This window comes from Acomys minous, assembly GCF_964271855.1.
Source record: "Acomys minous genome assembly, chromosome: 10".
In the NCBI taxonomy this organism is placed as follows: Eukaryota; Metazoa; Chordata; class Mammalia; order Rodentia; family Muridae; genus Acomys; species Acomys minous.
In genome coordinates, this window is record NC_140491.1 from 109,294,660 (window position 1) to 109,318,207 (window position 23,548).

Genomic DNA, 23,548 nt, shown 5'->3' on the forward strand with positions numbered 1-23,548 from the left:
AAATAACCTCCAATATTTGAACTAGCTTTTTTTTTCTATTTTTAGAAATGTTTCATTCTAGAGGTTCCAATGCAATTTAATTTTTTTCACACTTGTTTGTGTGTGCACATGCACTCATGTACACACCACTGCACACATGTGGATCAGAGGACAACTTTCAAGAACTGTCCCAAGGATCAAAGTGAGCCAATGTGTCAGCTCTAATTTAACTTTTGAATGATGAGTAAGTGGAACTAACTATAGATACTATAGAAAACAAAAGATTTAAACAATAAGGGGGAGGATATTGCCAATTACCTTAATAAAAGAAGCATTCTCTATTTTAAATTTCCATTTTAAATCATAAGCACTCCCAAACAACTTGGGCTATTGCCAAGGCTATTGGTTGCTCTCCACAAAGTGATGGCAAAGGCCTACTGCTGAAGACAACACCTATTTGTATCTGTGAACCCAGAGAAGTCCGGCTGGTGCCTGTCTAGGCCTTTACCCTTCCTGACTACCGTTCACGGTACTGGAAGGTACTTTTTACACCAGCACAGAAGGAAGATAGACACCAACCTTTCTACAAAGTGTCCAGTCTACAGTGATGACATGCCTGCATGGCAGACTGGTACAACAGTGGCCCGAGAGCTGTGCGTCCAACACTATCTGACTGGATTTAAGCCTCACACCAGGAGATGGAACCCACGCCAGACACTACTCAGGTGGCCAAGAATCTGAGACTTGATAGGCCTAATAGAAAACCACATATTAAAAAATAAGAAAAGAAAACCATATACTATTGTTCTTCTAAAGAAATACAGGGATGACTCCTAACTACATGCTGCTATACTCGGAGATTAAGTGTCCCGCCATCACCAGAGAAGCTTTCTCACGCAGTAGATGGTAGTTAACACAGAGGTCTACAACTAGACAGTGTGCAAAAAGTGAGAAACCTTAGGTGGTTTCTCAATCTTGCATGGGATGTCCTCAACAAATCCCTTCTCTCAAGACTCAGAAAACTTTGGGGGAAGAGAAGGCAGAAAGGTTCTAACAGCCCTGGGGAATGGATAAAACCAGGAAAACAGTGCTTTCCAGACACAACAGGACTGATAGACAATGAATCCACAGAGACTGTGGCAGCAAGCACAGCGCCTGTACAGGTCCAAACCAGATGGGGTCCCAGCACTGAGATGTGGGGGTAGACATAAACTCCCACCCCTAACTCTTAAGCTAGCTCCAATTAACAAGCACTTGCAAAGGAAAAATTAGGTTCTCCAAGGGTATCTCACTTGGTACACAAACCTCATTTAAGGGCAGGCGGTATGTTAGAAGTAGATGGCCAACACAAAATGAACTCAAAAGTATGTGGGGATATTTCTAGTGTCATATTGATGTGTCTGGGATTTTTTTAACCTATTGCGATTTTACTTGCATATTATGTTTTCCAACTTTGAGTTTTTATACTGGGGGTGGGCAGAGAGGGGATTTACGCGTATGTGTGCCCATGCTCTTTCCTTTTTTCTTTCTCTTTTTTTTTGTTAGTTTGTTCTTTACGTTTTATTCTGGCTTGTTTGTTTTATTTGCCTGTTTGTTTTTCTTTCTTGTTTTGTTTGATTTTGTTTTTGTTTTTTAAGACAAGGAGTGTCTGTGTAGCCCCTGGCTGTCTTGGACTTACTTTGTAGACCAGGTTGGCCTCGAGCTCACAGAGATCTGCCTGCCTCTGCTTCCTTGAGTGCTGGCATTAAAAGTGCCTGCCTACTTATCCCCGTCCCTCTTCAATTTATTTATTTAATCGTTTTACAGCCTGATCCCAGGCCCCTTTCTCCTCTTCTCCCAGTCCCACCCTCATCCTCCACCCCCTCCATTTTCCCCTCTTCTTCTTCTCAGAAGAGGGGTACCAACCCACCCTGGCACCTCAGATCCCAGCAGGACAAAGTGCATCCTCTGAGGCCAGGCAAGACAGCCCAGCTAAAAGAAAGGGATTCAAAAAGCAGGCAACAGAGTCATAGACATCCCCTACTCCAATTGTTAGGGGACCCAGGTGATGACCAAGCTGCTCAGCTGCTACATATGTGTCAGGAGGTCTAGGTCCAGCCCGTGCATGCTTTTCGGTTTGTGGTTCGGTCTCTGTGAGCCCCCACAGGCCCAGGTGAGTTTACTCTATGGGTCTTCTTGTGGTGTCCCTGAGCCCTCCAACTGCTTCAATCCTTCCTCCCACTCTTCCACAATACCCCCCACTCCAGCTCGGCTTATTGTTTGCCTAAGAGAAAGAGGACACGAAGCTGGAGGGTGGGGATGTGGAGGCGTTATGGGAGGAGACGAGGGAGGGAAAATTATGAACAGAATATGTTGTATAAAAATAACTTTATTTTCAATTAACAATTAAAGCTAAAAAAAAAAAAAAAAGAATAAATTCCAGCATAAGAGAAGGTATGAAAAACATGAAAATGGTAATCAAGTCATCTATTATGGGATGCCCACATTTTGGAGAAACATATGCCCAAGAGGATGCCTTCATTTACAGCCCTTTAAGAATATACTTGTGAGAGTCAACACTTTCTACCTTTTGCGGATTGTTAATACATGACCAACGAGCTACATTCTAAGCCATTGCTTTTGCTTTGAACGGAGGGGAGAGAGGTGGGGGAGGGGCTTACTCAGGCCTCTTCTCTTCGTCTTGTCTCCATTTTAAGTAGCAGCCCTGATAATCTATTTTATTCAACACAAAATAAAAGCGGTGGTTGACTTCCATAACTGCCTTTGTTCTACCTTGTTGGCCCCCTTTTGCCCTATTTGAATAGTTCTGTATCTCCTTCAGACTCCATTCTTAATGAGGTTATTTACCTTGCATTCCCAATGAGATTGTACCTTATATAATAAATCCTCTGCTCTGAGGTATGTCTGAGGGGGCACCCTGTTCAGCTATTAGAAGGTATAACCTTTCAGCTGAGACTGGTCTTAAGGCTGGACACAACTTATATACTGAACTTCCAATTACTTAAAGATGTCATCATAGCATACAGAGGTGTTTACATTTACATACAGTAGCAGATCGGCCTTACAAACACCCACTAACTACAAAATGACTTTTAAAAGCCCATTTGCTACCACATGTATAAATGTTCTTGCTTATGTATGTTAATGAAATACACGTGTGCTAATAATGCAAGCTGGGCATTAAAGAATAATCATTTTAATGCATTAGCATTGCTTTCAATTGTGTGTGCTAATGAAATGCAGGCAGCTACAATCCATTTGGACTCTAAATTTCTTTCCAGTAATTGTTGTTCTCCCTCCGCCCAGCTGTTTACCAGAATGGTAACACTGGCTATCTTAATTTCAACTTATAGTATTACCACAGTGGGAAATAACTAACTAGCTGAGAAATGTCTCAAAGTCTAGAAGCAAATAAGGAAGCTTGGATAACCCACCATCTTGACTAGAATAAATTTAGCCTACCTTCATTGATGAGATGGTGACAGAGACTGTAGGCAATTGAAGGGAAATGGGAGAGAGCCTCAGTTACTTATTTAAGTCTTTGTAAGTCATACCATTTGAATATGTTATTTTAAAGTATTTAAATATATTAAATAAAATTTTATTCAGAATTTTAATAGTTTTTCCTCAAAATTCTGACTTTCTTACCTTTTGTTCTCTTTTAATCCCGCCCCCCAAGACTCTATATAGTGATATTTGCTTATCTATGTTCATTGTTGCTATAGACACAGTAGTCAGGAAATAGAAACAGCCTAGATAACCGTCAACTGATGAACAGATGATGAAAATGTGGTACCCCTACACAATGGAATATTATTCGGCTGTTAAGAAAAAAACAAAATTTGCATATGAATCCGTGGAGCTAGACACAATCTTCCTGAGTTGATTTTGATGGCTTTTCTCCTCCTACGAGAGGAATACACAGCACCTTTAGTTGGTGGGAGTGAAGCTCTGGTCGCCAGCTCAGTGTCTCCAGGTTTTATAAGTTTTATCTTCAGCAATAAGGCCTTGCCATCAGTTTGGGTCCAAAGAAGACAAATAGTGCATGTTTTCTCTGATAAGTAGATGTTAGCTTTTCAGCTTTAGATGTGTGTTTTAATTAATCCAAATAACCACAGAAGTTAGCCATCTCATAAGGGACTGGGGAAGATGAGGAAATCTTTGAGAAAGCAAAAATGGAATAGAATGTTATAAAGATAAAGGGGGAAACTAGGAAGACTAAATGTGGAAGAAGGAAGAAATATGGGGAGAGACAGTTAACACTAAATGTCTTTTGAAAACCCATATGGAATCCTTCTACTGTAAAAGCTTCCTTAAAAAAATTACATATATATGTAGATGGTAGATAGATGATGAGGTAGATAGATGATAGATAGATAGATAGATAGATAGATTGATAGATTGATAGAAACAAAATGAGGCTACCCCATAACAGGATGGCAATGCCTCTACTAAACATGACAGACTAACAAAAGCAAGCAAAGAATACCTATGATAAGAATGAGTTACTTCCTTTTAAGTTGATGGCTAGCATAAGGTGCCATAGACCCATCCCTCTCAAATATTATAGGCTACTGCCAGTGCTATTGGTCAACTTACATAACTTGATAAGACTCTATTGCCGAAGACATCATGTATTTGAGCCACAGAGCATGACTAAATCGTTGATCCTGACAAACTCTCATCCATATTGGCTAACTTTGCACACGCCAAAGGAGAAAAATAATCATCAACCTTAGCCAGCTTTCAAGTCTGAAAGCTAAAATAATGTCTGCGCTGGCAAGATAAGCACACTAGTGTAATAACAGCATCATGGGAGTGACCAACCACTTTTGAATTGGATTTAAGTCCCACTCGACAAGATGAAACTCATACCTAGGCACCACTGTCAGGCCAATAATCTGTGGTTAGACAGATCATAGGCACGAGGGAAGAACCTACTACTCATACTCTATTAAATGGATATAGTATTAAATCAACTTCCAATTACACATCATTATGCCCATAGGCTAATGTATATCTGGTTCCTCATCAGGGAAACTGATTTGCATCTATTTGCAAATCAATGTAAATGAACAGAGAGACCCACAACTGGTCGAGGTGCAAGGAATAAGTTCTGCAGAATGCTTAGCTCTAAATGGGGTATCTGCATCACATGCCCTCCTCCTGGGGTCACTGTGGAACTGCCAGAAGTGGTGAAGCAGTAAAAGGAACCGGTGTCTTCTGGATGAGCAGAGCAGCTGCACATATGAATTCAGCAGTATGACCCCGTGCACTAGCCCCATGCAAGCTCACTTCAGACAGAAGCCCAGCATGGACAGGGAAGGTGGACATGAAGCTCAGCCTCTGGCAGAGAAGCTACTGGCAAGTGATAGCTGGTGGAAAACAGAGCCAGTCTTCTTTAAGAGTTTTGCCCTTGGTAAATCGATCACACTGGTGGAAGGCCACACATCCAAGAATATACAGGCAGCACAAATTGAATTTGATGAGAAAAACAAGAAAGCACACAAGGTTCGGTGGGTTGGGAAGGGACAACCCGAGAGGAGTTGGAGGAGGGTGAAGATGATCAAAACACATTGCACAAAATTCTCAAAGAATGAAAGGAATAAAACAGCAGCCAAAGAAGAGCAACTCTCTTAAGCCAAAATACTTCAGTTACAATTCCTGAGAATGGAATAATTAGCAGGAGACTCTCCTTTACATAAACCATCTTGTTCCTCTCTGCTACAGAAGACCCAGGAATAGCTAGCCTACTTGCTAATGCTTAGAAACACATAGATTATACCAAGAGAATTCAAATTTTTTATTGACAACCTACCATCTTACAGGTATTGTAAACATAGCAGAGAACAAAACAGATATTTTTGGCAACAAGTATTTTTTCTACTAGGTGGGGAGATTATAATATATTTGCTACTGAATGCTGATGATAATAAAGAAATTAGTTTTAATGGACAAGAAAGGGGAGTGACGAATATAACCAGGTCAGAGACTGCAAGTTGCTATCTGAGTATCCATGGTAAGTTTATGGCTGCACAGCTGGAGTCAGCCAACATCTATCTTGCAGAAACATTCATATTATAAATTGCAATTCAGAGCACTTATGTATTACAAAATATAGCTCATTAGTAAGGACACAAATTAGTGGCTTCTTGGTGCTAAATTTACTATAAAATATATTTGTATGTGCATCATTTAAGATTGCTGCATTTCTACATTAAAAATGGAGTCAGTAATCATGGCAAGCAAAGCCTCACAGCTAAGAACAAAAATAATTACAAATTAAACTATCACGTAATTATAGTCTTATGTTCATATATTATGAAATACGAAATTGTTACCAGAAATGGACTTTTTAAAGACATTTATTTTCGATTGTCTTATAAATCTGCATGTCTATATGCATGTGAACTGTGTACATGCCTGCCCGGTGACCAAGTAAGCCAGAAGACAGTGATGAGTCCCCCGGAACATGAATTCCCAGATGGCTGTGAGCTGCACACGAGTGCTGGAAATGAACCTGGGTTTTCTGAAAGGGCATCAAGAGCTTTTAATAACTGAGCCATCTCTCTAGCTTTGTAGAATTTGTAATGTGATGACTAAACACCTTTTAAATAAAGAGGCAATGATGGTTTTGACTCAACACTCAAGAACTGAGATCTGAAAGGAGTCATAATCTTATATAAGTCAAAAGTTACGGTACAAATGTTTTTGCTCGAGGCCTTTTGTGGTCTTAAGAGTGGGATCCAGGGCCTCACACATGCTGCCAAGAGCGCTTCACACTGAGCTACATCTTGTGCTGTAGCTTTTTTAACAGAATAAACCATTGAAACAAAATACAAGAAAGTCTTCAATATAGATTTACTAGAAGATGTTTTTAAGCATTTGGAATTTTAGCTTTCAATCAGTCTCTTTAGCTTTATTTTACATTATAATTTTCATGTAAGAGCTATCCTTAAACTATCAAAGATACAATCCTGGGGGGGGGGGGGGGTCACATCATCCTGTGGGAGGATGAGTCAAGCATTTGAGAAAAAATCTGGCGATTCTATAAAGCACAACATGATATTAAAATTTTAAATAAGTTTGAAAAAAAAGAGTTCCCTTGACTTTTGGAAAGAATGTCATTGCCTGCAAAGACTATAAGGTCCCAGGACTGTTCTTGGGAGCTTGACCAGAGGTGGTTGGAAAAGGACGGTCTACTCTTCACCACTCTGCTGAAGTTCTTGACAGCACCAGAGTCTCACACTTACCCAACTATCAGACATCTGGCAATAATCTGCCACAGTGTGTATTTGTAGAAAGTATATTCTTTGCAACTACCATGGTACAAGAATTACATTTAAATAGGAATTATGAAAAACACATGTGAGTACATAAAGAACTAAGGGAAAGATTGATCATCGCCCCAGATTCAACAGAACTTGCAATGTACTAGAGATGAAAGTGTTCTGGGTGAGCACGGTACAGTAGATAAGGATGACACATGAGAATGTAAGGGAAGGAGTCAGGCATACAGGTTTTGTAGATCCACAGCTTAAATGAAGACAGACAACTGGGCGCCACCTGTTCCTCCAGGCAAAGCTCTGGGCCCGGGAGCTGTGGGCAGCAGCCATTTGTCCTCCTCCCTCCCTAGCTTCCACTGTACCAAAGCAAAGACCTGCAGGCACAAGAAAATCTAAAACTAAGAATTTTATCATTCTGGTGAAAAACTTTAAATCTTAGTGAAGGTGAATATTGATACTGGAGCACAGTGCCTTACTAAAAAATAAAATCAGTTCAACTGTGGAGAACCACATCTTGCTAAGCACTGTGCTAAAGAGACAGTTGAAGCTACCTAAGGAACACTGGTTCCCCACTGAACATCCAGTCAGTATAGAAGTCTGCATTTTTTTTTTTTTTTTTTTGTAAAACAACAATACAACAGCAACAACAAAACGAACAGTGTGGACTCAGAACCAACACTTTGATGAGATAATAAATGCATACTTCTTTTCATGCTTTAGGGAATATCTTATTGGAAAGGTCTTCTGTTGTGGTTGCTTGGTTTTCTAAACAGTTTTACACTGTGTAGTCTATTCTAGCCTAGGAACTGTCATGGTATCCATGGTAGCCTGGAATTTATGATGCTCCTAGCCCCGCCTCCCAAGGCCTGGGATTACAGGCATACAATATCATGTTCATCTGAAAGACAATTTATTAAATGACACAGAATCAAAGAATATAAATGTTTTAGAAATTTATTCAGCACCAAGAATAGAAATTTAATTTATGAATTTATGCATTTATGCACAGAACAACTTCAATTATCTTTTGTGTTGTTGCAAACTAATTTCATTCTGTGATATCCTAGAAGATTTATAGTAAATGGTGCAAGCAGAAAGGATACAGTATTTCCTACTACTAAGTAGAGAAGCCAATACACAGTAAATACTCTTTAGTTTCTTAGTAATATCTGCAACAGAGCTTCAGGAAACCTGATCAACAAATTCTTCAGTATATACTTTAAATATCATCATTACAGTGTGCCTTAATCATTGTAAAGTACACAAGATAAAGGAAAATGGTAGTAAAAATCCAACCTTGTCAAATGGTTAATTAAGAGCAGAGGATACACGAAATACACAACAGATAACTAGATGCAGATCTTGCCTCTGCCATTTATGGAGTGACCATACACTCATTAGTTAACTTTGAATATCAGTTTCCTTATCTACAAGATGGAGATACAAATTGTATATTCCAAAGTTGGGTGGTGGTGGCACACGCCTTTAATTACAGCACTCAGGAGGCAGAGGCAGGTGGATCTCTGTGAGTTCGAGGCTAGCCTGGTCTACAAAGTGAGTCCAGGACAGCCAAGGCTACACAGAGAAATCCTATCTTGAAAAAAAAATGTGTCTTCCAAAGAATCATAAACAGGCTGGATATCTACTCAGTGCTCAGTCAATAACAGTCCTGCCCCATAGGACACTAATACACCAAAGTGCCTCCAATTACACTCTTACACACAGTCAAACATCTGAATCATGTAACTCTTAATAGCACTACAACAACCTCATATATACTATAAATCTATTTTAACCTCCTAAATAGTCAAATTAATTTCCAAACCTATTACAAATTATCATAAATTATCAATTTGTGAGGCCTGTATCACATTTTGCGGTAACTGTTCTTTGTTGCCTGAAAATTCTAAACTATACTAGCATGCATTACTTCACACTATAGCAGAACCACTTTTAAATTTATGCCCAAAGCCAGATTTAGGAAGAAACAGTCTCTATAAGAGCACAGTTCTAAGATGTCCAAAGAAATATTTTAATGGATCAATGATTATGGTATCACATTAAATATAAAAAATAAGTACTTACTAGAAGACAAAAGCTTTAATTCATTTCTCTTAATTAGAAGAGTTAATGAGCTGTGCATGTCTATATCTGTGCACATAAAGAGGAAATATGCAAATGTGGGAGAGGACTTTCACAGTGTCACACAAGCGAAGAGTGCTTTAAGCTCCTGGAAGTTATGGGAGCTCTGGTTGCTTCCTAATTCTTAATGCTGTATCATTCGTAGCACAGCCATTCCTCCTCTCCATTTCCTGGGTAACAGAGGTCTCTGGATGTTATTGCTCACATAAACTTTTTTCTTCCCAGATTGATTCTATCCCACTTTTAAAGCTGAAAGTCTTTCCCAAAAGACTTACACATATAAAAATGTTCTGAATTTAAGGCTATGAGTATTAACTGAGATCTGGTGATCTTTCTGTAACAGCGATTGGCAATCGGCCATTGTTTTAGATTTTGAATTTATTTTAGAATAGTAAATGTAGATAAAAAGAAGAATGAGTAGTGAATTTTATAGTAAATTTAGAAAACATAAGAAAAATACATACCCTAAGTTAAAATACAGTCAAAACATTGTTATATTTCTTTCAAGTTCTTCCTATGTGCAACATCTCTCTCTCCTCTCCTCTCCTTTTTCTTCTTCTTCTTCTTCGTCTCTCTCTCTCTCTCTCTCTCTCTCTCTCTCTCTCTCTCTCTCTCTCTCTCACACACACACACACACACACACACACACACATACACACGTCTATTTTGTCTAATATGCATAGACCATATGCAATGTGTAACAATGTGTCCATTCTTCTCTTAATGTTAAATGAGCATTCCTCACACCATTGTTTTAAATTTTTAGAAATATTCAAAGAAATTAAAGACTCTCACTTCCATTCTGAACATTATGATCTATTTTTCACTAAAAGAATTCAAACTGAAACAATGAATGCAGAAGAGGAAATTAAGGAGGAGAAATTGAGGTAAAAGCATCCATGCTGTCAGCTGCCTGTATGGGAGGGGAAAACCCATTACCATTGGCAGCTGCTCCGTGGCTGTAAAAAGTAAGTTAAAGTGTTGTGGTCTCTTACTGGTGGCAACTGCCTACAAAGCCTCAGACAATAGCAAGTAGACTGTGACTGATTCTAGAGTTTGATAACAGCAGTACATGTGAAAAATAGTTACAAGAAGCAAATTCTGGTCCCACACAGGAACTACATTGCTTGGACCCAGTTCTGCTTCAACAATATAGCTAGATATATACTTGTTATATTTTATAAAATATACCATCTGAAGGGACTAAAAATTAAAACACAACCCCATGGGATAGAAAACAATGTGTTAAAAAGATAGAAAGCTGTCAAATAGCTTCACAGAAGTTTTCAGTGCTAGGGATAAAGTTCAGTGGAAGAGTGCTTCGACTGGGTCCTGGGTTGAATCTCCACTACTGCAAGGATAAAAACAAGACAGAGAAAAAGACAAGGGCGAGAGGAAATTAATTTTATGACATCATTACAGAAGCAGGAGATTCTGAGAACTGGAAACAACTAAAGAATGAAAGGGACTGGAGTAAATAGAAATACAGTATTTAGAATACCAAACGTACTGATTCCTCACAATACTCTTATTTTCAAAACTTAAAAATATGACACATTTCAGCCAGTCTTCCATACAAAAGTCATCATCAATAAAGCCGTCAGGAGTCCAAAACACTCTGAACACAGTTTACATTCGTCTTATCACTTGATACAACACTGCTTCCTTTGTACCAAGCAGAATGGCTTCTGTCCATGAGGAGCTTTAAAGAATTCCCTATTGCTCGAAGAGCCATTCAGTTTTCTACATCAGTAAAATTACTATAATTTAAAACTACTACTGCTAAGCACCACTATAATGCTAAGTAATCCTTTGGTAAGTCATCTCTTCATGGCACAATGGCCTCCCTCCTTTGACTCCTGGTCCTCTTAGGAAATTAAATGAGATTTGTGTTCTCTTCCAGGAACAATGTGTGCGTACATACAACAAACTGAGTCAGGGAGCAATTAAGACAGGATGAGAACTACAGAAAGAAATTTACCACTCAGGGCCACACTGGCCTAGCCATGCTTTTAAGTCTGATGATGTTAGTATTAGTACAAAAAGGGGCGCTATCACTTTTTTCTTTTTTCCTTTTTAGGTTTTTATATTTTATTATTTTTAAAATATATTTTATTAATTTATTCATATTACATCTCAATTGTTATCCCATCCCTTGTATCCTCCCTCACTCCCCTCCCCTATGACTGTGACTGAGGAGGACCTCCTCCCCCTATATATGCTCATAGGGTACCAAGTCTCTTCTTGGTAGCCTGCTATCCTTCCTCTGAGTGCCACCAGTCCTTCCTATCCAGGGGACATGGTCAAATATGGGGCACCAGAGTTCGTGTGAAAGTCAGTCCCCATTTCATAGCATCTCTATATATTAGGTTTTTTCTTTTTCTACTCAATGAAAAGAGCCCTCTGAGAAGTCATATAACATCCTCACATCATTGTTCTGCATGGTGTAGAACCAAATGCAGACTTGGTCCCTCACTTTAAATCCAATGCACTTACCATTTAATTAAGTGAAGTTGCTGTGTTCTCATCTCAGAACTTCTCATGGTGGCACCAGGCTATCAGACAAGACACAGGCACTATGACCTCCTGAGAACAGGGTCCCATTCTTGCTTCTGTCCCTAATGCCTAGCTCATGGGTAGCATTCATTAGAGGGAAAATGAATGACTAAGTGAATACTGGGACAAAAAATCCTACATAACCTATATGCAGCACTGTGTCATGATAAAAGGGTCCTTATTATCACTAAATATTCATTTAGTTGACCATTGGCATATGTATTAAAAAACATTTGATAAAACTTCCTTGAGCTGTGTGTTAAAACTTATTCTTAGAATACAAATTAGCTTTACATTAATCTGCCTGTTATTAGAGCAATAAGTAACAATCTTTATTAGTGAACAAGTGGATCTTATGAAGATCAAGCTTGTACTGAAAATAAACATGTTACAACTATTTCAAAAAATACTAAACTTTACAAATTTCACAACTGTAATTTAAATGTTTTAAATTTTTTGCAATAATTGCATGAAAGATGGAAACTAAAGCACCATTTCAATGTACTAAGGGTAATTGCTGCATCTACTGCTCATGTCATGTTGATATATGACTATGAAACAAAGGTCAACCTTCTGTACTCATACATTATCAAATTTGAAAGCACAATATCTGATTCTGACCAACCTTTAAACTGCCCACAATGTGTGAAAAATAGATGGAGTTTTACCTTGGTTTAAAAAAAAAATGAACCTATGTTTCAGAAGCAGAAGGGTCAAGAAGTCAGTGGCAAGGTTAGATGTCAACATTATGAATCTCCCAGCATCTTAGCTTATCAAGGAGGTCTAGTACAACAATTACAAGCAAACATTGCTATACTAATGAAGACAAAGGTCTAAAAAATTAAATAGTCCAGGCCCTCTGACAGAGGGCAGCATCTTGTGGACAATAATGCAAAAATAAGGACATAAATCACTCTTTAGAGATCATAAAAGCCCCACAAGGCACAAACGTTTGCAGGCCTGGGGAAGGCCCTGTGGAGGACAGGAGTGGCAGCTGCAGTCGCTCTGGCATGCAGCAGCCCGAGAGGGGGCCTCCTCATCAGAAGACAAGGCATCCCTTCTCTCGCCCCTCCCCCACTATACACACATAGGATCCTGCCGGCATACAACTCAGTACTGCTGTGGCATATTAGATTCAAAACTAGTGTTTGTTGGGTGGACAAATTTGTCTTATCAGAATCTACTGAAACCTGAACAGTTGCTAGTCTCCATCAGTGGCCAGGGGACAGCAGGAGAGCAGAGAACAGCAGAAAGAAAATCTCTGTGTTCAGTCGACTATAATTTATTATTATATTATTTATTTGAGGTGGGAGCACATGTGTCATGGTCCATGTGTGGAAGCCAAAGCACAATTTTCTAGAGTTACTTCTTTCCCTTTTACTACGCAAGCCCTTGGGACTGAATTAAGTAGTCAGGATTGGCAGCAAGTGGCTTTACCCACTGAGCCATCCTGCCTGTCTGTGGCTGTTCTGAAATAAGCTCAACTACAGGAGATTGCCATATTTAAGGGAAGACAGGTCTCACAACCAAAAGGAATTTAGATCTTCAAAAACCACAGGGAAAAATGTGCTGAAAAGGAACAGCAAGGATCCATACACAATGTTCAACCAAAATAGGTCTCAAGAATCAGTTTTATTCATTTTATTCAATTTCAGTTACAAGACTCAGAGCATTCTAATCTGAAAACCCATACACTAGAGCTACATGAACACATAGTTGAGAATAAGTTTATTCCAAGTATTTCCTTTGAAAGATTGTATAAAGCAAACCACTGTAACTTAAAAAAAAAATGCCTTTGGAATTCTTGCTAATGGTAAGACATGGGTAACTAGTTTCATTTTTAGGAAGCAGCTTATAGTTCATAAAACACACACTGGAATGTCTTAATTATACTTGTACAGGCACAGGATACATTTCTTTTTGCTCTGTTTAGCTTTGAGGCAAGTACCCAACTTTAAAATCTATATACTGGCCTACATATTGAAAAAAGAAATATTCTTAAATTACTCTGCATAAAAGTGTGTATGGGTATCTAGGCCCCACTAGATCCAGATGTCAAAAAGCAGCAAGGTAAGTTAGTTCTAAGTGAACATCAGTCATAGCGTCAAATGGCTTAGGAAAAGGTAAATGAAAGCCAACCCAGAGCCAGGTGTGGTAGTGCATGGCTTTAATCACAACAGTCTGGGGACAGAGGCAGGTGGATCTCTGTAAGTTTAAGGCCAGTGTGGTCTACACAGCTAGCAAGAGATACATAGTGAAACTCTGAGTGTGTGTGTGTGTGTGTGTGTGTGTGTGTGTGTGTGTGTGTGTGTGTGTGTATCTTTACACATCTCATAGGAATTAGCAAAACTGCTGAGCCCAAATTATCTTACCTGCATCTCGTAAACCCAAACAACAGGCTCTTTTGAGCATTGGTCCACTCTCTCACCCCATTACATGCACTTAGGTCAATTTAGTTCTTTCCTGTTATTGAGGCTCTCCTATTTCAGTAACCAAGAGAGCAAAACAAGATAGCCTCAATTAGCACTTGGGCAAGTTCTCAACAACTCTTTAGTCCCAAATCCATCATCCAGAGGAGTTTCAGGCAGAAACAGAACATTGACCTCTGGTGCTGGCAAAAGCAAGTCCATCACTTAATAATAGGAATATATTTTGTGATTATACCTGTGGTGCATCCTCTGCCAAGGTCTGGTTTACTTTGGTTTGAGATCGAGGCAACAATAAGTAAGAAGCACGGTCTATCTCCAGGATGCAATGAGAACTGAGACGCAGACATACCAAGCAACCAGGTGTCTCCAGAACAAACGGCACGAGTGATACCACACAGGCACGAGAGGCTGAGGGCTCAGCCCAGTCCCTTCCATTACCAAAGGAGTGCGCACAGGCAGTAAGGAAAGCAAAACAGCCGCCATGTTCAAATCCTATTTGCAGCCCCATAAGCCAGTGTTAGGAAACGAGCTTAGTCTCCATGTGACACTTCTAGCCTCGAAGTCACTGAAGAACCCTAAGAGAATGCACGTGATAGGGCCTGGAGCCTGACCAACAGGCAGCACTCCAAGTATGTGCACCAAATGCCCTGCCTGCAACACCCTCCAAAGCAAACTAAGAAATATCTATTTCCATGAAAATAAATTTCTCCCAGTTTTCCTAAATCAAGCGCCAGGGATCTGGTAAAATTCTTGAGTAGCTAAAAATGTGGCCTCTTTTCAAAGAATTCTGGACTGAGGGAGGTTTTTAAGAACACTTTTTAATCTTCTCAGAGTACTTCCAACATTTATCAGTTTTGATGTCAAAGGGAAAAAAGAGGGGAAGGCCAGAGAGCTCCTGAACCCACCTGTCACCACCCCTCAGTGATGGGCAGCTCCCGGCAACCACTCCCAGCTTTTACGTAGGTGTTGCAGACTCGAACCAGCTCTTCATGCTCACAGAACACACTTCTCTTCTCAGCTCTGACTTTAGCAATTTTTTTTAAAGTTATCTTATTTTTACACTGATTTCATTAGTATACTGTGTGGGCACACACTGCCACAGCAGGCATACAGAGGTCAGAGGAGCACCTGAGGGCGCTGGTTCCCTCCTTCCGCTATGTGCATCTTGGAAATCAAGGTCCAACTTAGATCATCAGTTAGCAGCAGGCACCTTTACCTGAGGAACCATCTCTTGGGCCCTAAAATGGCTAAAGGTAGTAAGTAAATAAATAAATGTAGAAAATGCCAGTTCAAATAAGCTGAGACAAATTGATTGCCCATAGATTGATGCAATTCAAATGAGGTTTTAATACTGCGGTCATTTTAGTTTTCATTGTTTGCAAAGACATAACTTCTCCATATTTATATAATTGTCTAAATTCATAACTAGCCAGTAGTATTGATACATTTAGAAATTTAATAAACTTGAAATAAGCCAAATTGTGAAATCATTAAGATCTAACAGGTCTCAATTCACAACCATTTCTACCTTGATTCATCATTACTTGATATTGAATTTATTTTTTTAAAAGCAGTACAAGCTGAAGGTCTTAAAGCCCAGGGGAACATTCTTTTCTTTTTCTTTTTTCTTTTCTTTCTTTTTATTAAATGATTCTTTCATTTATGAACTGTAATGTCAATGTCTTCTATAATTTTTTGTTTGTCTCCTTGGTTTTGATTTTTTTTTTAGTCAGGTGTATCTTTGGTTGGCCTAGACTTGCACTGTAGACCAGGCTGACCTGGAACTCACAGAGATCCACCTGCCTCTGCCTTCCAAGTGCTGAGATTACAGGTGTGCGCTACTGTGCCCAACTCTATTATCTATAATTTTTATGCCACATAGAAACTAAGTACCTTTTTCCTGCTAACTTCCTAGAGTAGTTTCATTGCCCACAACCACTCTAAACAGCTGTCCTCCTCATTCTAGCCTTCAATTGATACATATAAAAATCTAACCTGTCATGTAATAATTAAGGCCGGTACTGTCAGTTGGAAACAGAATAAAGTTGCTAAAGAAAGCATGAACTTACCAATACCAAAACAGTGAAGAATCAGTGGCTCAATATAAACCGTCTTACATTAAGATCTGACTTGGCTCAGCTGCCCACTATCCCTGACCATCATTTAACATTACGGAACTCAGTATGTATTATTTAATGACAATCACTACATACTTCAAATCAATCTCTCTGTCCTCTCTCTTCTCTCTCCATCCCTCCCCCGTATCATACCCCCCCCTCTCTCTCTCTCTCACACACACACACACACACACACACACCTACAGACTTGGTTCTACTGTGAAGTATATGCACAATGATTATATGATGAAAAAGACATAGTTTAATAAATATTAAAGTTTCCAACCTTGGGTTCCAAGTGGGGCTACTCCAGTCAACAACTTCCTTCAGTATCTAAATAAACAGGAGGTATTTCAAGAGGAAGAGTTTGAGAAATCGAGGAGTCCAGGAGAAACTTTGCATATACGCAGCACTGAAAATAACCTATGTTTACTGAAAGTTATGTGTGTGGTAGAGGGGAGGTAGTGGTGACAGTAGTTATAATGCAAAAAAGATGTGAAAGTCAACTGGGAAGAAAACTGCACTAGACTTTACCACTCAGTATAGTTAAGTCTGGATCTCCTCTTTCAAACACAGAAATTACTGAAGACAGAAGCAAATGTGTGAAGCTGCACTGCACAGAACGGATAGGGAAACAGCAGGATGCAAACAGAGAAACAGTGTAAATGGTAGCTTTCATTACCTGAGGTGATGGAGGCATGAATGAGAAGGCAGTACAAGGATGACAGCAAGCATGGCTTTTTAGGAGCTGGAGAAACAGCTCAGCAATAGAGCTGTGCTTAGCATGTATGAGGCCATGGGTTCATTGTGAAGACTAAGGAGGAAAAGTCAACACAAGGCATTTGCTTACATTCAGATCTTGGATTTCCCACATACCAGATGTAGACCTCTGAGAAAGTTGATTATTCTCTCAACATCTTGTTTCTTTCCTAACTAAAGATATAAAATCTCCACAGGACTGTTCCCCAAGAAACAAAATTGTGTATAAACTCACATACATATAGCAGGCAGTATGTTGTTTGATGAAAAAATGCAGACACATTGTTAATTTAAATGAGACAGAAAAATAATATAAATGTAAAGTGTTTAGAGGAGAACAAGGCACAGTGGCTCATGGAAATGATTCCAGCATCCAGGAATCTGAGGCCACAAGTCATAAATTCCAGACCATGCTGGACTATATTGCAATATTCAGTGGAGGTGGGGGCATTAAGAAGCTGTGGATAAACAGTTTGAATACAGAGGGAAAAGGGAATAGACTTGAATAGTGATGCTATTTGGTGAAATGAGAAACAAGTTTGAACAAGTGTCCTTTTAAAAATATACTAATTTCACAATGCATTGAATAAATCATAGCTATGAAGAGAAAGAAACAGACCAAGCTAGAGATCTGACATTCATAGGCAGGCAATGATTAAGTGCTGGGTATTGATGAGTGCTCCCAGAGAACGAATGTGCAGAGTAAGAACTGACAGTAGGTACAAGCCAGAGGATATCAACATTTACAGATGACAAGGGGCACCAGGCATGGTGGCACATACATTTAATCCCAGCACTCAGGAGGCAGAGACAGGCAGATCTCTGTGAGTTCAAAGCCAAGCTGGTCTACAAAGTGAGTCCAGGACAGTCAAGGCTACACAGAGAAACCCTGTCTTGGAAAACCAAAAATAAAATAAAATTTAAAAACCCAAATAAAGATGGCAGAGGAAGTCTTCAAAGGACACTGAAAACAAGAGACAAGAAAAGATAATGGCAGTGTAGTTCTAGAACCTAAGGATAAATGTGTCTCAAAAAACCTCAGCTAAACCCAACTGCCAAGTCGGAGAAGGAGTTACGACCTGTAGAGCATTCGCTGGAATTGTCAAGTTATCCACATGATAAACGAGCGGAGCACCGCTGCTAGACTCTCACCATATAGACAGAAGAAAAGTAAATTGTGAAGACAGTTGATGAGAAAACAAAATGCTCTGCAATAAAAGCGTTCTGAGCAAAAACAACGTGACATGATACAGGACTGAAAGGCAGCGGGTCAGCTTCAGACAGAAAGATGAAGAGGGCATCTCTGTCAGAAAAAAAAATTTAAGCTGACACTTGAGCCGGAAAGAGCAAAGCATAGTCACAGAACTGTGAGGAGACTCCGATGGCTACAGTAAAGGGAGATGGGTAGGAAAGAGAGAAGGCAAACCCTGTCTGTCACTCACACTGAGGACACAGCGAGAGGGACACTGAACAATGACCTGTTTATTGAGCGTTTTGTTTAGGAAGAGGGAAGTTAACACTCTGGTTTAACATCTTACTTTCTCTCACTTACATTAGTCTTAATAATCAGAAATGGGGAATCTCATTCTCTTCAGCCATTGTCTATTATAATATCAAAATAAGATTTTGTTCTAAAACACACCAACAATTCTCTGTTGTGTTAATTTTACTAACCTCCTTTTAAGATTTGGGTTTTTATTTTTAATTATGTGTATCTGTGGGGAGGAGTGCATATGAGTTTGTGTCCTCAGAGGGCAGGTAGAAGGCACCAGATCCTCTGCACCTGGACCTGAAGGAATGAGCCCCCAACTGGGTGCTGAGATGGGGACTCCGCATGTGGTGAGAGCAGGACTCACTCTTAACCACTGAGCCACCTCTCTAGCTCCTCCCTTTATATTTCTTTTTGAAGATGTTTTTGTAATATCTGCTTGGTTTTACCATTATATTCTTTTTCTCTGATGTACTCATTTTTGAGCATTTACACAAAACATTTTTAACATGACTCAACAAAGTGCTACTAACACACACACACACATACACACACACACACACACACACACACACACACACACACACACGTAGTGAAAATTTAAAAACAAAACAATAGGTTATATAATGCTGGAGAAATGGTTTAGTGATTAATGGTACTTTCTGCTCTTCCAGCCAAGTTTAATCTCTTGCACCCATGTGGCACCTCACAATCATCTGTAATTATCATTTCAGATGACCTAGTACACTTTTCTGGCCTCTGAAGATACTTGCCACATATGTGCTACACAGAAATACACACAATTGAAAGATTCATACTCATAAAATAAAAATAAACACATCTTTTTAAAAAGTTACATTCTATAGCTTCAGTTCTCCATTTCCTTAATCTAACATTTAGACATGTGCATATGATAGCATTAATGGAGAAAACTGTTTCTGTTCAGAGCAACTAAACTGAATATTCACTTTTAAAATTCATTATCTGCCAGAGAAAGACTCTGTGGCCCTTCCATATTTCACAAGAATTTCAATAATAATAATAATAATAATAATAATAATAATAATAATAATAATAATAATAATAATAAATTCTACCATATAACTTAATATCTAGTCAATATCCAGCAAGAAAGGTAGGCACATCATATAAATTGTTTTTATCATCCCAGTACCTTGGTATTGTTCTTCCCACTTTACAGATGAACTAAATGCAAAGAGGTTAGGAGAAATGCCAAGAGTGCAAAGCTGACATTCACATTCAGTTCCACATGCTTGAATTTACAGGCATTACATTAAAATGCCTCAGAACATTAACAAACTGGGTACACACACAAACACACACACACACACACACACACACACACACACACACACACACACACACCACTTCAGATGAGGTGTTAAATCACAAAAATAAACATTTAAATGATTAAAAATGATTTTAATTTAAATAAACATTTAATAGCCAAAAGACTAGCCAAACAACACTATCACGTCTCCTCTATGGCATAAATTCAGTTCAGTTGTTCAGTACTGGAGAAGACACATAAAAGAAAGCTACAGTCAATTATCATATCATGTTTAAGAATAACTAGTCTACATCAAAATTCTTCCTACTTGATGCCTGGTATACATACTCAATCCAGCGAGCTTCATTAAAGTCAATTGCCTTGTCTTAAAAATATATTTGTCTCTCAAAGTTAAAAATTGTCTATGGCATAATGTGTTTCAAAATCAGAAAAAAAAATTGCTTCTAATTGAAAACACTAAATTTCTTATTTCTCTGAATCTGAAACTCTAAATGAAAACAAAACACCATAATTTACTATATGTTTATCATATAGTGAGCTCTCCCTACCAATATTTTTTCAGATAGTCAAGTCATCCATCAAACACTATGTGAAGAAGTCTAGATATTTAACAAAGAAAAAACCACTGCCAGGTTATCTTTATTTTCCTTAACAAACACACACATGCACGCGCACACACACACACACACGCACACTGCATTTATGTATCATTATTATTTTACAAATATAAATAATACCAAGAATTCAAGTACAGTCAAGCGCACACGTATTTCCTATTTGTTAATATGTAAACATAAACTAACTATATACATCATGTGCCTTTGGCCCAGCTGCAAAATAAAAGACATCAAAAGAAACACTGTACTTGACTGTTCAGTTGCATTCTTATTAAGAATTCGTACCAATGCCTGTGTAATTAAGGTTACAGCTTTCAGTATCGCTTAATGTAAACACCTAAATAAGATATTTCCTCCCACTGGCAAATATCTCGAGTTAAAATTTAATGATGAAGTATTCAAAATCTTAATTATGTTTCAAACCTTAAACACTATCAAAGAAATTGTTGCTAGCCAAAATTGTTCCTATGTCAAAATGAGTTTTTTTTTTTTACAAGTTATACATATAGAAAACAAAAATGCTTTTTAAAAAACTTTAGAATGCACCAAGTATCTAACATCTATGCATGTTAACTGATACCACGTGCTCTTACTTCCAATGCCCAATGCCAGGACTTGGGCACACTGAACTTGCTGGGTAATATGAATTTAAATAATATTAAGCATATACCTAGAAGGCAATTTTTTCTTGAGTACCACAAAAAAAGCAATAACTGACATCAACGAGATTACAAATATCCAGTTGAAGGCACATAGTATTTACTACTTTGCCACCAAAGAGTCTTCACTTGGTTCAAGATTAGAAACAGAGTCGGCTCTGAGAACAGCTGACTTGGCTTCGTTTGCCGGTGTCTCCTCAGTCTCAGTCTCTTCTTGTTCCTCCTCTGGCTCCTCTGAACCAGATGTTTTTTCAATCATTTGGCTCGTCTGCTCTGTAACTGGTATTTTGTCATCTCTCTGCTCTGTACTATTATCAAGAACATCTTGTTCTTCTAAAGATTCTGAAAAGAGAGAAGACATAAGACTTCAGGGATCTTCAAATGTCAAACTGCTAAATAAGACAAGTCAAAGATAAACATTCATACATACTATGAAACAGAAGCATGATCTAACATTACCTACTAAATATTCTACAAGTACTTAATTCTATAACATACCATTTAGAAATTAGTATAACTGAGTAATAGAACAAAATAAACCTATACTTTATAATTTCATACACAATAAGCTTCTAAAGATCATCGGCTAGCTCAACATGCAAAACTCAAGGCCCCAAGAGAATGAAATACTACAAGTGTATTACTGATTTCTTGAATCACCTGGGAAGAGAACGCAATTGAAGAACTACCACTCTGAGACTGGCCTGTGGGTCTGGAGCGTTGCCTGATTAATGATTGATGTGGGAGGGCCCAGCTGACTGTGGACAGTGCCACCGCTGGGCGGGTGAACCTGCCCATACATACACACACATACATACATACGTACACACACATATATATACAGAAGGTTGTGTTCTTAGTCCCCACCTGAATATTTACTCCCTTTAAATTCTATTTTTGAGTTTTAACTTAAATCTCTAAATAATGATTTAATAATAACAAGCTTACTAATTAAACTTTAATTCTTTAAATTTTAAAGAATGAGATGGGAAAAAAAGTGATAAAAGCAGAGAAGCTTAAGTCACCTAATTTTAAGTCAAAATTTAAGTAAAAAAATCTAGCTTTAAAATATTTATTTTTCATAATGAATATAATATTCTTGCTAGCAGAAAATAATAAACCACATGAGCTAATAAGCAAAAGGCAAAATTTTCTACACTCATAATGTTCTTTATGACAAATTGTGTTACTAATACAAACAAAACCTGGGGAAGGACAGCCTGCTTAAGAAAAGGCCCTAGTTAAAAACCTTGTAACATATAGCCAAAATTGTACAAAGTAAATAGTTTTACAAGAAAAGTATGAATAATATGCATCATTAGTATAGAAGTTCTAGAAATCCATGATTTTTAGCATATTAGTTTAATAAACACAAACACACCTTTTGTCAGAATTTGGAAAACACTTTTAAAGTATCTCCTGAAACAGACATCCTAGACTCCCAGTTACAGGACCAGTTACCATTGCTTTCTTCTTTCACAGAATAAAAGGCCCAGATCCCACAGTCTGGGGCATCCACATGATGATATCTTACTGTATGACAATGCAAATGGCTGACCACAAGAAGTAGTGAGGAATGGTCATACGTCATAATTGTGACACATGACTATAGGAATCCTGGTCTGTCATAATACAGAACTTCAATGGCATTATGGCACCACTTGAGATCTTAACAGAAACCCAGGGAAGAAACGCAGTAAGTCACTCGGTTTGTTAAGTGAGCAGGACAGACACGAAAAGCAGAAAGGGCAAGTGAAACTCAAGAACAGATACAAACCATTTCTGCTACAGAAAACGTAGGAATTACCAACCATGTGGAATTAAAGCCTCACGATTTTAAGTCATGGTTTTCTACAACTGTTCTGGCCATAAAGCAATATTTATTTGACAAGAACTTTGCAATTTGTTTAGTAAGCCTTCTGAAAGTAACATATTAAGTCATATACAATGAAAACCAAAACACAAAGCTAATAGCATTGGACAGCACTCACAAACACCATGTCTAAGAGAACATATGCATACACCACTGGCAAAAATCTAACAGAATGACACAGCAGCAAAGGGGGGCAAGGTTCAGAGTTTATTATATTAAACTTCTGTGATATTATTAACTTCAAAAAATTGACCAGGCAAATCCAATTTTAAAATTCTAGGTTTGTATAAAAAAAACTAACATAAAAAATATAACTATACCCCCTGGAAA

At 38.4% G+C, this 23,548-nt stretch overlaps 1 protein-coding gene and 1 long non-coding RNA gene across 7 annotated transcripts in view; one reads left to right on the top strand and one right to left on the bottom strand.

Annotated features, from left to right (window-relative positions):
• The first annotated feature begins 6,994 nt into the window (after positions 1-6,994).
• Positions 6,995-16,208, top strand: LOC311606633. The gene is made up of 3 exons (XR_014782374.1): positions 6,995-8,737; positions 8,796-14,377; positions 14,410-16,208. It is a non-coding gene; the product is annotated as an uncharacterized lncRNA (long non-coding RNA).
• A 3,971-nt stretch (positions 16,209-20,179) lies between these two features.
• Positions 20,180-23,548, bottom strand: part of LNPK (lunapark, ER junction formation factor) — a 57,458-nt gene continuing 54,089 nt past the window's right edge. For 5 of the 6 annotated variants that reach the window (XM_084797992.1, XM_084797990.1, XM_084797988.1 and 2 more), the window contains exon 13: positions 20,180-21,687. In XM_084797992.1, coding sequence (XP_084654118.1) covers positions 21,449-21,687 — 239 coding nt within the window. In that variant the 3' untranslated portion in view covers positions 20,180-21,448. The remainder of the gene's footprint in view (positions 21,688-23,548) is intronic. The other variant, XM_084797991.1, reaches the window with a different exon arrangement.